General features: G+C 42.5%; 1 protein-coding gene across 2 annotated transcripts in view; it reads left to right on the top strand.

Annotated features, from left to right (window-relative positions):
- LOC122795590 (zinc finger protein 501-like) overlaps positions 1 to 13,110 on the top strand; it is an 837,702-nt gene that overhangs the window by 364,337 nt on the left and 460,255 nt on the right. For both annotated transcript variants that reach the window (XM_044063845.1, XM_044063844.1), the window contains exon 2: positions 9,338 to 9,464. In XM_044063845.1, the coding sequence (XP_043919780.1) occupies positions 9,338 to 9,464 (127 nt within the window). The remainder of the gene's footprint in view (positions 1 to 9,337; positions 9,465 to 13,110) is intronic.

The following is a 13,110-nucleotide window of genomic DNA, read 5'->3' as shown; positions in this document are numbered from 1 at the left end:
GAGACTGCTTAATTGGTCAGAAGGCTATTTGCTTTGTTTAGTCAGTATTCTCGTCTGTATAAATTTTGCATCTTTTTACAACTCTAAGCTCATTTCGCAAAACTCACAAACACTTGGCTTGTATCCACTGCAATCCTAGCACAGATATGTACTTTAAATTGAATTTTTGCACTTTTACAAGACAGTTAAAAGTACCGCTGTTATATTTTCATATTATTTATTGCATTTTTCTGTCCTTTACCTCTGTGAAGTGTTTTGTTTTCACTGACCATGGTGCTAGTTCCTCTGCATTACAGTATCTTTGAAATATAGATTTCTAGCTAGTTTGCTTGACTGTCCTGTTTGAACTCAGTTTAGGATAACTGCTGAGTTGCCTTTCATTAAGAACGCCTGGGACTGCTTTTGTAGTGGAAGTAGAAGGTGGCCTGGCCTGGTCTGTCTGAGCTGGAGATCACATATGAGGGCTTTAAGTGAAACTGCTTGATTGGTCAGAGGACTATTTGCTTTGTTTGGTCATTTTTTTGCCTCTGTAAATTCATCATGTTTGTGTGATGCTGCTCACTGTGCAGCTCTGGCTAGCAGTGCCTTGTGCAGGTGCATAGAATTTAAATTTTCCATATAAAACGACCCCTGAAATTTCAACAGTACTTAGTAAGCTGTGCAAAGAGCCACTAATTTGAGCACTGGGAAGCACCTCCACAAGTTTGGACTTAGATAAACCTGATTGTAGTCTATACTGTTACAGCAGCCAAGTTAACCCGCTCTAATCCCCTCCTGTAGAACACAAAATGCTCACGTACTCACAAGCATGCACTTCCCTGCTACCTCTGCAGCAAACCTGGTGGATATGGGTGTCCAGAGGCCATGTATTGTCTCATGTTTATGGACAATGACTTAGTATCTCTGTGAGAGACGTAGTTACATAACACCACTGGAGGCAAGGCTCTCATACATAAGCACTTAGGTTGTCAGTTACATACATAATGCACTTACCACACATAGTATGGACCAAACACACGGACCCACATATGCTGAGGCTCTCAAATGCAATTTCCCTAAACCACAAAGACCTTCCACATACTGCACAAGCAAAAAGTTTCCTCAGCAACTTCAAGAGTATTCCACAAAATCAGCACCCAACATGACACATATGGCAAGATTCCATGTCTCAACTTCTAGGCGCATGAGACACACTACCACACAACCCAGTACTTCAGTAATAGGAGACTCCATTGTGAGGCAAGCAAATGTCTACTTTACCAGGCAAAGTAGGGAGAGAGTCACTGTCAGCTCTCTTTTAGGGGCCAGGATCCATCAGATCATGCATGTACTTAGGTCACTGAACAGTAAGTACCAGTGTGACTCCATCACAGTCCATGTGAGAGAAAATGACCTGAGATATACCTCTCTGCGCTGCGTGAAGAAAGACATGATGGAGCTCTTGGACTATGTGTCTCAGAGGTCAGTATGAGCCTAGCACCGAGCACCATTCTGCCTTCTCCAAGGATGATGCCACAATAAGAACAGAAAACAATTCACTTCACCAACTGGCTTACAGTATGGTGTCATTCAAAGGGCATGCAATATTTGTCAGCCTGGCAAGATAAACTCAACAGACCAGGCTGCTTTGTCAGGAAAGGTCTGCAACTGTCCACCTGGGATACTGAATATTGTCTAAAACCTTGTCCACTACTAAACAGCCTTTTTAATAGCCAACCTGATAAACCTACCAACACAGCTAAACTAGCCCATGAAAATCTGAATGTGTTACTACTCAAAGTCAGGAGTCCAAACAAGAAACTCCTCTCCCTCAAAGCTCTCCTCACCTTTGAGAATATAGATGTCTGTGCTGTCACTGAAACATGGTTCAAAGCCACAGACAGCACCCCAGCAGCACATGGCTACAGTGCCTTCCACACCTTTAGACCAGCTAGTACACAGGAAGGGACAAAAGGTGGTGGTGTCACTATTAAAATTAAAAATGATGCATCTCAAGTAGCACTTGAGCTCCTCTATGTCCAAGTTGCCTCAGACAAAGTCCCATGCCATAGTCTTGCAAACTATAGGTCCTCATGTATGACCCAAGAAAACCACAACACATACTTAAATATAAGGGAGACACTCACCAGTCAACCCAACATCATACTCATGGGTAACTTTAGCCCAATAAAAAGTGGTAGTAAGACATGACCTCTAATGTGCAGGACTACAGATTCCTGGACTTTGTAAACACAAACACCTTAGGACAGTTAGTGGGGACCAAAAGTACAGTTTTGTACTAATTTGCTGACACCAGCTAGATCAGCCTAGCAGACCAAAAACACAGTAAGCTTACATTACTATAAATGTTGTAGCTATAGCTTAAGCAGTCACTCTTCTTAAGGCAGGTACCATGTTCTGACATAACCTTAAAGATTAGTAGGTAAACCACTAGCCAAAGGCTGTTTAAATGGAGTAACAACACTATGCTTACAAATGTACTGCTGAATTGTACTTATTTTAAACTTAAATATATAGCAAATAACTACTTGTACAGGGAATTAAATACACAATATAAAAAAAATAAAACACCATCTGCAGACATTTTCAGCCTGCAGCTAACCTGTAGCTAAAAGATTTACAGTATTTTTTATTTTTTTTTTATTACCATCTCTCCTGTGAAGCCAGCAAAGTTGATTTCAGGAACATCTAGACATAAAGGCTACAACTTACATAAGGTCATCATATCGAACCACTGGACGTGCCTCACTGCAGAACCCACATGAGCACTTTTTCCTGTGTGCAGAGCAGTAGAGACTTTTAGGATTCAGTGCTTTTTGCTCTTATGGACTTCTGGTAATGGGAGTTTTGACACTTCCATCTCAGTGTGTTCCAGGAATCAATGTTTTTGGCTTCACACACATGATGATAATCCCTGTATGCACACTTGTGAAGGCTAACTGCTGCTACTGTTAAATAGTTGCTTTCTGAACTTGTGAATGACAAGTTGACAATGAATAAGTCCAACTAAGGAAACCACAGTAAAAAACTTTTCTAAAGCAGACTTCACCTTACTTAAGACAGAGGTGGTACATTTCACAGCCCCCACGCTGAAGGATAACACTGCCCAAGATGCAGAAACCTTTACAAATGCACTCTGAGCACCTACAAGGATGCATGGATCATGCCATCCTTAGCAAAACCAAGACTCACTCTAAGAGAAGGAAACCAGTTTATTGGACCCCTGCAATAAACAGGCTATACAATAGAAGGAGGAAACTAGTTCAGAAAAAAAAGCAAATCCCAAGAAGGAAAGACATCCCTGATCAGTATCAGTAAGAAACTGAGGTCCCTCATGAAATCATCCAAGACTAACTTTGAAAGAAAAATAGCCAACGATTCAAAAGATAACCACAAAGCCTTCTTTAGCTATGTTAAGAATCTAAGTGGCAACTCACAGATATGCACTGAACAAGTGCAAAATAGCACAAAATATACTGAACATACTGATATTGCCAACATTCTGGCAGATAGATTCAGTGCAAACTTCACCTCCCCCCCCCACCTCCAAAAGGGCCCACAACAGTACCGGAAAAGTGTAGTGTCCCAAAAATCACAGACGCACAGGTGAAAGCAGCCCTTTCAAAAGCCAAAAACACAGCATCAATGGGACCAGATGGTGTCCCAGTCTGCGTCTTGCACAAACTACAGAACGAACTAACCCCCACCTAAGCACGCTGTTCAACCTCAGCCTCTCCACAGGCTACGTGCCCATAGAATGGTGCAGAGCAACGATTATTCCTCTCCAAAAAGAAAGGGCCACAACTGACCCTGGTAACTATTGCCCCATAAGCCTGACTAGCCTGGTCTGCAAGGCTATGGAGCGCATCATCATGGAACTCATTAACAAAGACATTGGGAACCTCCAAACACTTGACCCAACCCAGTTTGGCTTTAAGGGCAGATTAGGCCTACTAAACCTGATTGACTTCTTCGAGACAGTCACCAAGGCCATAGACGAGGGAAAGGTGGTTCACACAGCCTACCTTGACCTCGCCAAGGCTTTTGACACCATTCCCCACTTGGGTATTACAGAAAAACTCACCAGCCTGAACATAAACCCCTATGTCACGAGATGGGTTGCCAACTGGCTTACAGACAGAACTCACACGGTAAGAATAGCGGGCTCCAGGTCCGACTCTAAACCAGTCACAAGTGGTGTCCTGCAAGGCTTGGTCCTGGGACCCCTACTGTTCGGCATATACTACTCAGAAGTACAGGCAAACACAGGAGGACTATGGCTAACCAAGTTCACTGATGATTGCAAACTGGTAGCCATAATTGACTCTCCGGTTGACACGGACATCCTCCAAAAGGGCCTTACTGAGATGGACACCTGGTGCCAAAGTCATGGCCTCAAGCTAAATGCCAAAAAATGCATAGTCATCCTGTTTGGGAAAAACAAAACACCCACGAATTACCACATAGGTGGCAGCCCCCTTAGTACAGAAGAGGTAATAAAGAGTTCTGGGGACCCAGGTAAATACTAATTTCTCCTTTGACAATCATATTGCCAAAGTAGTTAGGAAATCCTTCTATGTGGCCCATCTAATTACTAAAGGGTTTGCATCTAGAAACAAAGAGGTTATAGTGCCCCTCTACTTGTCACTCATTAGACCCATAATAGAGTACAATGCCCCATTTGGGATGTACCTTACAAGACACTTCCAACAGCTGAAAAGACCACAAAAGTACCTCTCCAAGAGGATTACTGGTCTCAAACATATGTCCTATGCAGCCCGACTGAAAAAACTCCGGCTGTACTCAGTGGCATATCGCTTACTCAGAGGTGATCTCTGCCTGACTTACAAAGCCATGTCCAACTCGGAATTGATGGACATGCTCCACCTAAAGAAATCCAAGTCACTGCGAGCCATGCGCTCTAGTGAGCTAAACCTCGCCACGACAATAAATAGAACATGCTGGAGGGATAGATTCCTGTCACAGAGACTCCCCATGCTTTGGAACAAAATTCCAGATTACATCAGACAGAGCCCCTCACTAACACTCTTGAAGAGAAACCTTGACGAGTGGATGGGTAACAGAAAATACACCCCTGGGATCACTTCATTGGCTCTGCTTGACAGAGGATCAGTTAATTAATCAGTGGAACAGCGAAAGCCGACAGTCTGGCTAGGCTTATAAATGCCCTCGGGCAGATAGCCCAGAACCTACCTATGAACAAGGTCAGCACAGTCAAACACACTGTAGAAAGTGCAATCCAAGTAAAGTAAAATAGCTTTAGGCAAGAAATATGGTCTGCAGATGTGTACAAGGAGCAGTTTCATTCTCAAAGGTATGGTATAGCTCCACAGAAAAATAACTGCAGGATTTCTTTATACATCTTCACTCATTTCTTTGCATCTGTACAGCATGTTTACTGGAAAGAGGTCTACATTTTGTCCAGAATTTCCTTTTCCTTCTGAAAGATAAACACACTTGTCTTAGCTCAGTACAGCTTTTATGCAGTTCACACTTTACTGTGTCTTTACTAAAAGGCAACTGCAAGTTTCACACCCTGTTACAATACTGTTGCAGAGAGAAGCAGTGCATTGCCTTTGGTGTAACTGATGCTCCACTGTTTTGTATAATGTACAAAGGGATATGCCATTTTACTTGTACAGTAAAGGCTTGTACCAGTAAACATTTAAAGCCATTTATTCTCGCAGCCTTAACTGTGGAAAATGCATTTTCAACATAAAGCTGTACATCTTTTCTGACTCGTCTTTCTCCCAGGTAGACTATGGCCTTGTTTATCCTAGTGTACTATATTCATGTCTGTACAGTTACTGTCTTCTCTTTGGTAAAATATACAAGTCTTTTAAGTGTGTAACATGTAAGTGAAGGAGAATAAGTCTTTTAAGTGTGTAACATGTAAGTGAAGGAGAATATTTTTAAGTGTTGAGATAAATAAGGGTTTGAAGTAGTCCAAATATATTTTTTTAATTGTTAGATTTTCTTCAGTCTTTGTTTTCACCCATATTTTAAACTTTGGTCTGGCACTAAACATCTAGTTTTATATGATTTACTGCAATAATTCACATGGCAAATTCCTGTCTTCATTTTGACTGAGATGAAAATCTCACCATACTATGGCATCCAGTCTGCCTTACTATTGTGTAGCATACTGTGCCTCTTAGAATGGTAGCAAATGTAGCCTTATCACAAGCAAGAAGATTATAACCTGAACTCCATGTATCTTGCCTTGCCTAGTGTTCAGGTCGTGTGCCTCGCTCATACTTGTTCTTATGCTGACTTGGCACGACCTTAGACTAATGCAATACTTAGTGCAATACTAGGCTTAATATAAAACCAAACTTTAATACTTTGAGACTTCTTAGTGTCAGTTTATATAGCAGAAGTGCCATCTTAGAATGGCAACAAAAGTCCAGCAGTCACTGACCTATGTCACTACTACCCTTAGTTAGTTTGTGTTTTTCGGCTTTTCCCGGTTAGGGCTCGCCATAGCGGAACTCCGTTCCGCTAATGATTGGTAGTGGATTTTTACATACCGGGTTACCATCCCTGATGCACAGCCTTCAACGAAGACACGCCCCATTCACGTATGCCTACACACAAAAGACGCTCTAGCTGAGAATCGAATGGGACAACGTCTTGCTATGAGGCGACAACGCTACCGCAGCACCACCACCACAGTCACGGATGTCCTAAATTTCCTCAACCTCTTTCCAGGATGGCATACTTGATATTTGGACTTCACAGCCCACCTCTTTTGCTGATTTTTTCATTGCTAAAAGTGCATACTAAATACACTCTGATCATAGGCATCAGAATCAGAAACAAATGTACAACTGAGAAGTAGCATTTGAAATAAACTAATAAATTGCATTTAATGGAGCAGATTTGTTTTGCTTTTGCAGAAAATGAATGTTAAACCAACCTAGAGATTTCCTAATTATGTGTAGTCTCCTATCTGAAATCTGTTTATATTAACCATGTCTTACAGTGGTGTAGTAATTAGCATTGCTGCCTCAAAGCTCCTTGGCTGTCTAGTTTGGTTCCTAGATGAGTTGTCTTCTTTGTGGAATCTGCATTTCCTTCTTGTATCCATGTAGGTTTTTGAGGGATACTCCAGTTTCCTGTCACATTCTAGAAGCATTCCTTTAGGTGAGTTGATGGTCTTATCCATGGAAATTCCTTTATGGGGTGGCTCTGTGTGTGTGTACGTACGTACTTGTGCACCTTGTGATTTAGTAGCATCTTATCAAGGATTGCTCATTTACTATGTTCCAGTTGTTGATCTAATGGCCCCAACTACACCATGATCCCGAGAAGCTTAAAGTATCACCGAATTAATTAATAATCATGCCTCCTTTTACACAATCTTTCCATGGATTTACAAACTGTACTGTGCCTGGCATGATTGATTTTGATCACAGTACAAGCATTTTATTGACCTCAGGGTAGAAGCGTCTCAATTTCCAGATATACCTGCCTTCCAGTCTGATCGCTCTGTATCCATTCTCCTATCTTTCCTACTAACAGCAGTGCATAGCTTCAGATCCTGAATTCTGTTTTATTTGAAGTAGGTTCTTCTCTGTCTTATGTATCGTTAAGGTGCCATTTCTCCCTTCAAGAGTACACTTGAGAACGTTCATTCTCTCTTTCTGAGTTTATACTGTGAGGTGCCTCCATCTTTCTTTCAAGCATGCATTTATAGATCCATTTGCTCCTGTTTTGTGACAACTTGTGTCTTTTATTGTTGAATGGTAGAAAAAAAGAGTGGGTTCTGTGTGCAGTTTACTTAAAGCAAACAACACAAATGTTTTCCTTTCTGCATTCGCAGCTGTTTTTAATAATAGCTGACCTCAACATGTCGGTATATCCCAAGCACGTCCTTTGCCACGATTTCTGCACCAACCCTGACTGGGTGTGTAATACTCCTCAGTATGTGCAGCCTGAAATCTCCTTCACAGAGTCCTAGTCTACAAAGACTGTTTATTATTTGAACATTATAGTAGCAACATCTTTTGGAGAATGCCTTTCTCCTGAAGGATTTAAAATTGTAATAGGTCAGCAGGTACCATTATGGAGGACTGCAGTGATGTTTCTTCAAGAAGTGCAAGCAAGCAAAAATGTTAAGGTAACATGACATTGAGAGCTACCTCTGTAAAGAACAGCCCTGATCTTATCAAAGGTCAAGTTGATATCCATGGGCATGACCGTACTGAAAGTCAGATAGGTATTTGATGGGTTCTCATCTTCCTCGGTTGTGATATACTGTGATACCTGGTTCCATCTCTGATCGTTGGTTAATGGTGACACTGAAGATCTTTTCATTATGTCCGCACACTTTCTTCTTCATACAGCATTTGCTGAGCGGTAGTTCAAAGGTCAAGGAAAAATAAGGACAGGACTGAAGTCAGGTGTGAAGTTGGAACTTAAACTAGAACCAGTTAAACTAGTTATGTCAAGTGTACATACTTCAGGCTATTTCTCTATTCCTTAAAAACTGCACTGCTTACAAAATCCCAGTATCTTGTCTCTGAGTAAACCTGCTGTACAAGTACTCACCATTTCATTTTACCTGACTTATGGGTACAACATGATTCCTGTTGCAGTTTGTTAATGGACTGTTGAGAAATAGAGAGAAGCATACTGCAGGTCGGTATTCTACATGGAAATGGTACACTGTGTACAGCAAAGGTCAAGCCAAATTGATGAATCTGATTATGCACTGTTCAGTCATTTTAGTAGTTGAACAACGTGAAAAAAAGACATTTATATTAATAGCTGAAGCTTCGGATATAGTAGAAACAGGCAGTCTTACTGCCTACTACACCTCCTTGATTTGGTGAGAAAGGCTTAGCCCCGTATCTGGGTGATCTAGACAGATCAGTCATGTTTACTCACCAGCTTATCTATTTTGTCCGGATTCCTTTCATGATTCTGCAGCCTGAACACTTGCTACTTGTCTGGATATGCAGTGGGTGTTTCTGCAATATTTTACTGAGCAGAGCCTGGCCACAGCACAGCTGCCCTTCCAGAAAAGTGAGGAGAAATAAAATCTATTTTTCATGTTTGCCAACAAATGTAGAGTGAATCGTCTCCTCAGTAGTTCCCTCTCTACAATAATTCCCAGACTACAGATGATACTGTGACTAAAGGCTATGGCAATTTGTTTGACTTGACTTCATTAAATACTTCACCACAGGCACTCTGCTGATCAGTCTAACAGCGGTATCAGGTTTATTTCTAGACATTTGGAGATTTTTTTTAGAGATTTTTCAGTGCATGCAGTACAGCTTAGAATAACCAAATGCATCTTTCATTTCAGGAACCACTGTCCTTCGAGGATGTTGCAGTTCACTTTTCAGAAGATGAGTGGAAGATGTTGAATAAAGAGCAAAAGCAGTTACACAGGGATGTGATGGAGCAAAATTATGAAACCATGGTTTCTGTGGGTAAGATTTTAATAGGTTTGTGTTTAACATTTCCTTGCCTGATAATAGGTTACATAATAGACAGTTGTGCCCTTAGCAGGTCGGAATGTGTCATCCTTGCTTATGTTCCATATGTTAGACCATAACAGTCTGTAAAAAAAAAAGTATACTTCAGAAATGCACATGTGTGGCAGCTCATTGTCTGTTTTATTTTACCCTTTAAAACTGACCGCTCCATTTTCCTTTTGTGTGTGTGTGTGTGTGTGTGTGTGTGTGTGTGTGTGTGTGTGTGTGTGTGTGTAGATCCACTTCTGAATCTCGAAATACTGACATATCAAATTTCAGTATTTCGAGACCAGAATGTCAAAAGTGCAGTTATTCAAAACTGCACTTTTAACGAATCTAAGGTTCCCAAATTTTGTGGTAGGTGTGGTGTGTACTTTATTGTTTGCTGTCTCTTTATGGTTCAGTGTGTTCTGGGATTTCTACTTGGTGACCGACGTGTGGTTATGTAGAGAGATTCAGGTAGGTGTACACTTTTTAAGGATTTTGGGTAGAAATTTGTTAGTTTTTATTTTTTTGGGGGGGTTGTTGGAGTAGGTTGGTATAGAGGGGTTGTTGGAGTAGGTTGGTATAGGTAGGTGAGAGTGTGTGTCTGTTAGTGTTGAAAGTGATGATTTTGTATATGTGTAGTGTGTGTGTTATTACTGAGTGTAAGTATGACAGTGTTCAGTGGGAGTGTAGGGTACGTAAAAGTAGGTTTGTGTTGGTGAATCTGGGAATATTGAGGCAATGTTACAATTGCCTCATGTACACAGACAACCCTCTCCTCCTCCCACATAACACAAATACTTATGAGATGCAGCTATTTAGCCAAACTGGAGGCTGAGCTCTCTCAACTCAGGACTGGCAAGACCAGACAGGAGGAGAAGGCAACTACACACACCACAAAACCAGTCTCACATAAAGTTATTACAACAATGAATCAAACACATAAACACACAATACTCGGAGGCTCTGAGCAAAAATTTACCTAAACAGCAGAGGCCTCCAAAGCAGACACCCAAGCAACCGCCACCTCATGACACACCATAGGCAACACATAAAACACTAAATCAGTGTGCAAAGCAGTCACAGCCCTTAAGCCCAAATACAACACCAAACATACTTGTCATAGGTGACTCCATAGTCAGACACACTGACGTCCCACTCACCAGGCTGAACAAGGAGAGGGTCACAGTAAGCTGCCTATCGGGCGCCTAGAATCGCCACATAACACAAGCACTGGTCACTCCACAGCAAGTACAAATATGACAAAGTCATTGTCCATGCTGGTGTGAACGACCTGAGGCACTCTCCCTGGACTACATGAAAAGAGACATAGAGGAGCTCTCTGATTATGTAGCCCAGGCAGGTATGACCCTGACCCTGAGCAGCATCCTTCCTTCACCAAGAATGATGCCACAACATAGAGACAAGATGATCAGCTTTAACAATTGGCTTAATTTCTGGTGTCATTCAAAGGGGATCCAGTGTCTGTCTGCCTGGGATGACATGCTTGACAAGCCACGCTTTCAAGGACGGCTTGCACCTGTCACCCTGGGATTCTGGATATTAGCTAAGGCTCTTGCCACCTCCATAGTGCCTTTTTAGGCAAGGCTCAAATTCTAAACCTACCACCCTAGAAACAAAATGGGAAGAAACTAAGGGTAATGCTGCTCAATGCCAGAAGTCTAAATCTCAAAATGCACGCGACTCGAGGCCCTTCTCAGTATGGAGAACATCGATGTCTGTGCTGTGACTGAAACCTGGTTCAAGGCTCCTGAGAGCACCCGGCACTATCAGGTTTTACCTCATATCATGCTCTGGCCCCAAAACCCGGACCACACCACAAAAGGAGGGGTGTATCCATATTCGCCAGGATACCCACACCTCCAGGTTGGTGGCAACGCGACTAAGCATCGAAACCATCCAGGTGCAATTAACCATAGGCAAAACTGCTCTACAATTTGTAGCATGCCACAGGCCACCCTCTCAAACTCAGGAACCCCACACAGCCTTCCTGAAGATACTGGAGGGTATAAATGCATCTCCAAACACCATTATATTGGGTGACTTCAACTACCCGAATATAGACTGGGAACATTACTCAAGCCCAAACTTTCTAGCCCGAAGGTTCCTGGAGTTCATAAATTCAAATGCCATGGAACAACTAGTCACCGTTCCCACAAGAGGAGAAAATATACTAGATCTCATCATCACAAACATGGGGACAAAATGCTCCACACCGAAGTATATCCTCATTGGTGAGATCAGATCATAAACTAATCTCACTGGATATCCACATCCCGCCCCCACCCCAAACCAAAAAGACCACAGTGAAGAACTTCTCTAAAGCAAACTTCACACTACTCAAGACTGGTGTGGTATCCTTCAAGGCCCCCGAGCCAGTGTAAACCTCAACCCAAGCTGCGGAAGCCCTTACAAATGCCTTCTACGAACACCTCCAGGACTGCATGGATCAGGCAATCCCTAATAAAACCAAGACTCTTTCCACCAAGGGCAAACGTCCAGTCTGGTGGACCCCAGCCATAAACAAACTTTACAATAAGAGAAAAAAGCTGTTACATGATAGAGCAAAATCCATAAAAGAGAAGACACCTTTGATCATTATTAGTAAAAAAATACGAGCACTCATAAAATCATCCAAGGCCTACTTTGAGAGAAAAATTGCCATAGATTCAAAAGACAATCATAAGGCCTTCTTCAGCTATGTTAGAAACCTGGGTGGAAACTCCCAGATATGCTCAGAATTAGTCCAAAATGATACAAAAATCACTGAACCCACAGACATTGCCAACATATACTGGCAGACAGGTTCAGTGCAAACTTCACCCTCTCCCCAAAAGGAGAGAGATAACTATCCCAGCGGAGTGCAGCCTCCCAGACATCTCCAATGCGCAAGTGAAAGCTGCTCTCTCTAAAGCTAAAAACACAGCATCAATGGGACCGGATGGTGTCCCCGGCTGTGTGCTACACGAACTCAATGAGGAACTAAACCCGCACATAAGGCAGCTGTTTAATCTTAGCCTTACCGCAGGATACGTGCCCAAGGAGTGGCGTACGGCAACTGTGGTCCCACTCCACAAAGGCGGTGCCTCTACGGACCCTGGTAATTACCGCCCCATAAGCTTAACAAGCCTGGTCTGCAAAGCTGTGGAGAGGATCATAATGGAACTCAGAGGGGACTTGCAGACATTGGACCCGACCCAGTTTGGCTTTGTCAAGGGCAGATCATGCCTTTTGAACTTGGTCGACTTCTTCGAAACAGTCACCAAGGCCATTGATGAGGGAAAGGCAGTCCATACAGCCTACCTTGACCTTGCAAAAGCTTTCGACACAATACCTCACTCGAGTATTATAGAGAAACTTACCAGCTTAAATGTAAACCCATATGTCACAAGATGGGTTGCAAACTGGCTAAAGGACAAGAACCCACAGGGTTAGAGTAGCTGGCGCCATGTCAGACTCCAAGCCGGTCACAAGTGGTGTCCCACAGGGCTCAGTCCTTGGCCCTCTGTTTTTTGGCATCTACTTCTCAGAGGTACAGGCTAACATAGAAGGACTATGGCTGACAAAGTTTGCAGATGACTGCAAACTGGGAGCC

Source organism: Protopterus annectens, chromosome 2.part2, assembly GCF_019279795.1.
Source record: "Protopterus annectens isolate FY-2018-M chromosome 2.part2, PAN1.0, whole genome shotgun sequence".
Lineage (NCBI taxonomy): Eukaryota > Metazoa > Chordata > Ceratodontiformes > Protopteridae > Protopterus > Protopterus annectens.
This window is presented reverse-complemented; position numbering and strand designations above follow the sequence as displayed.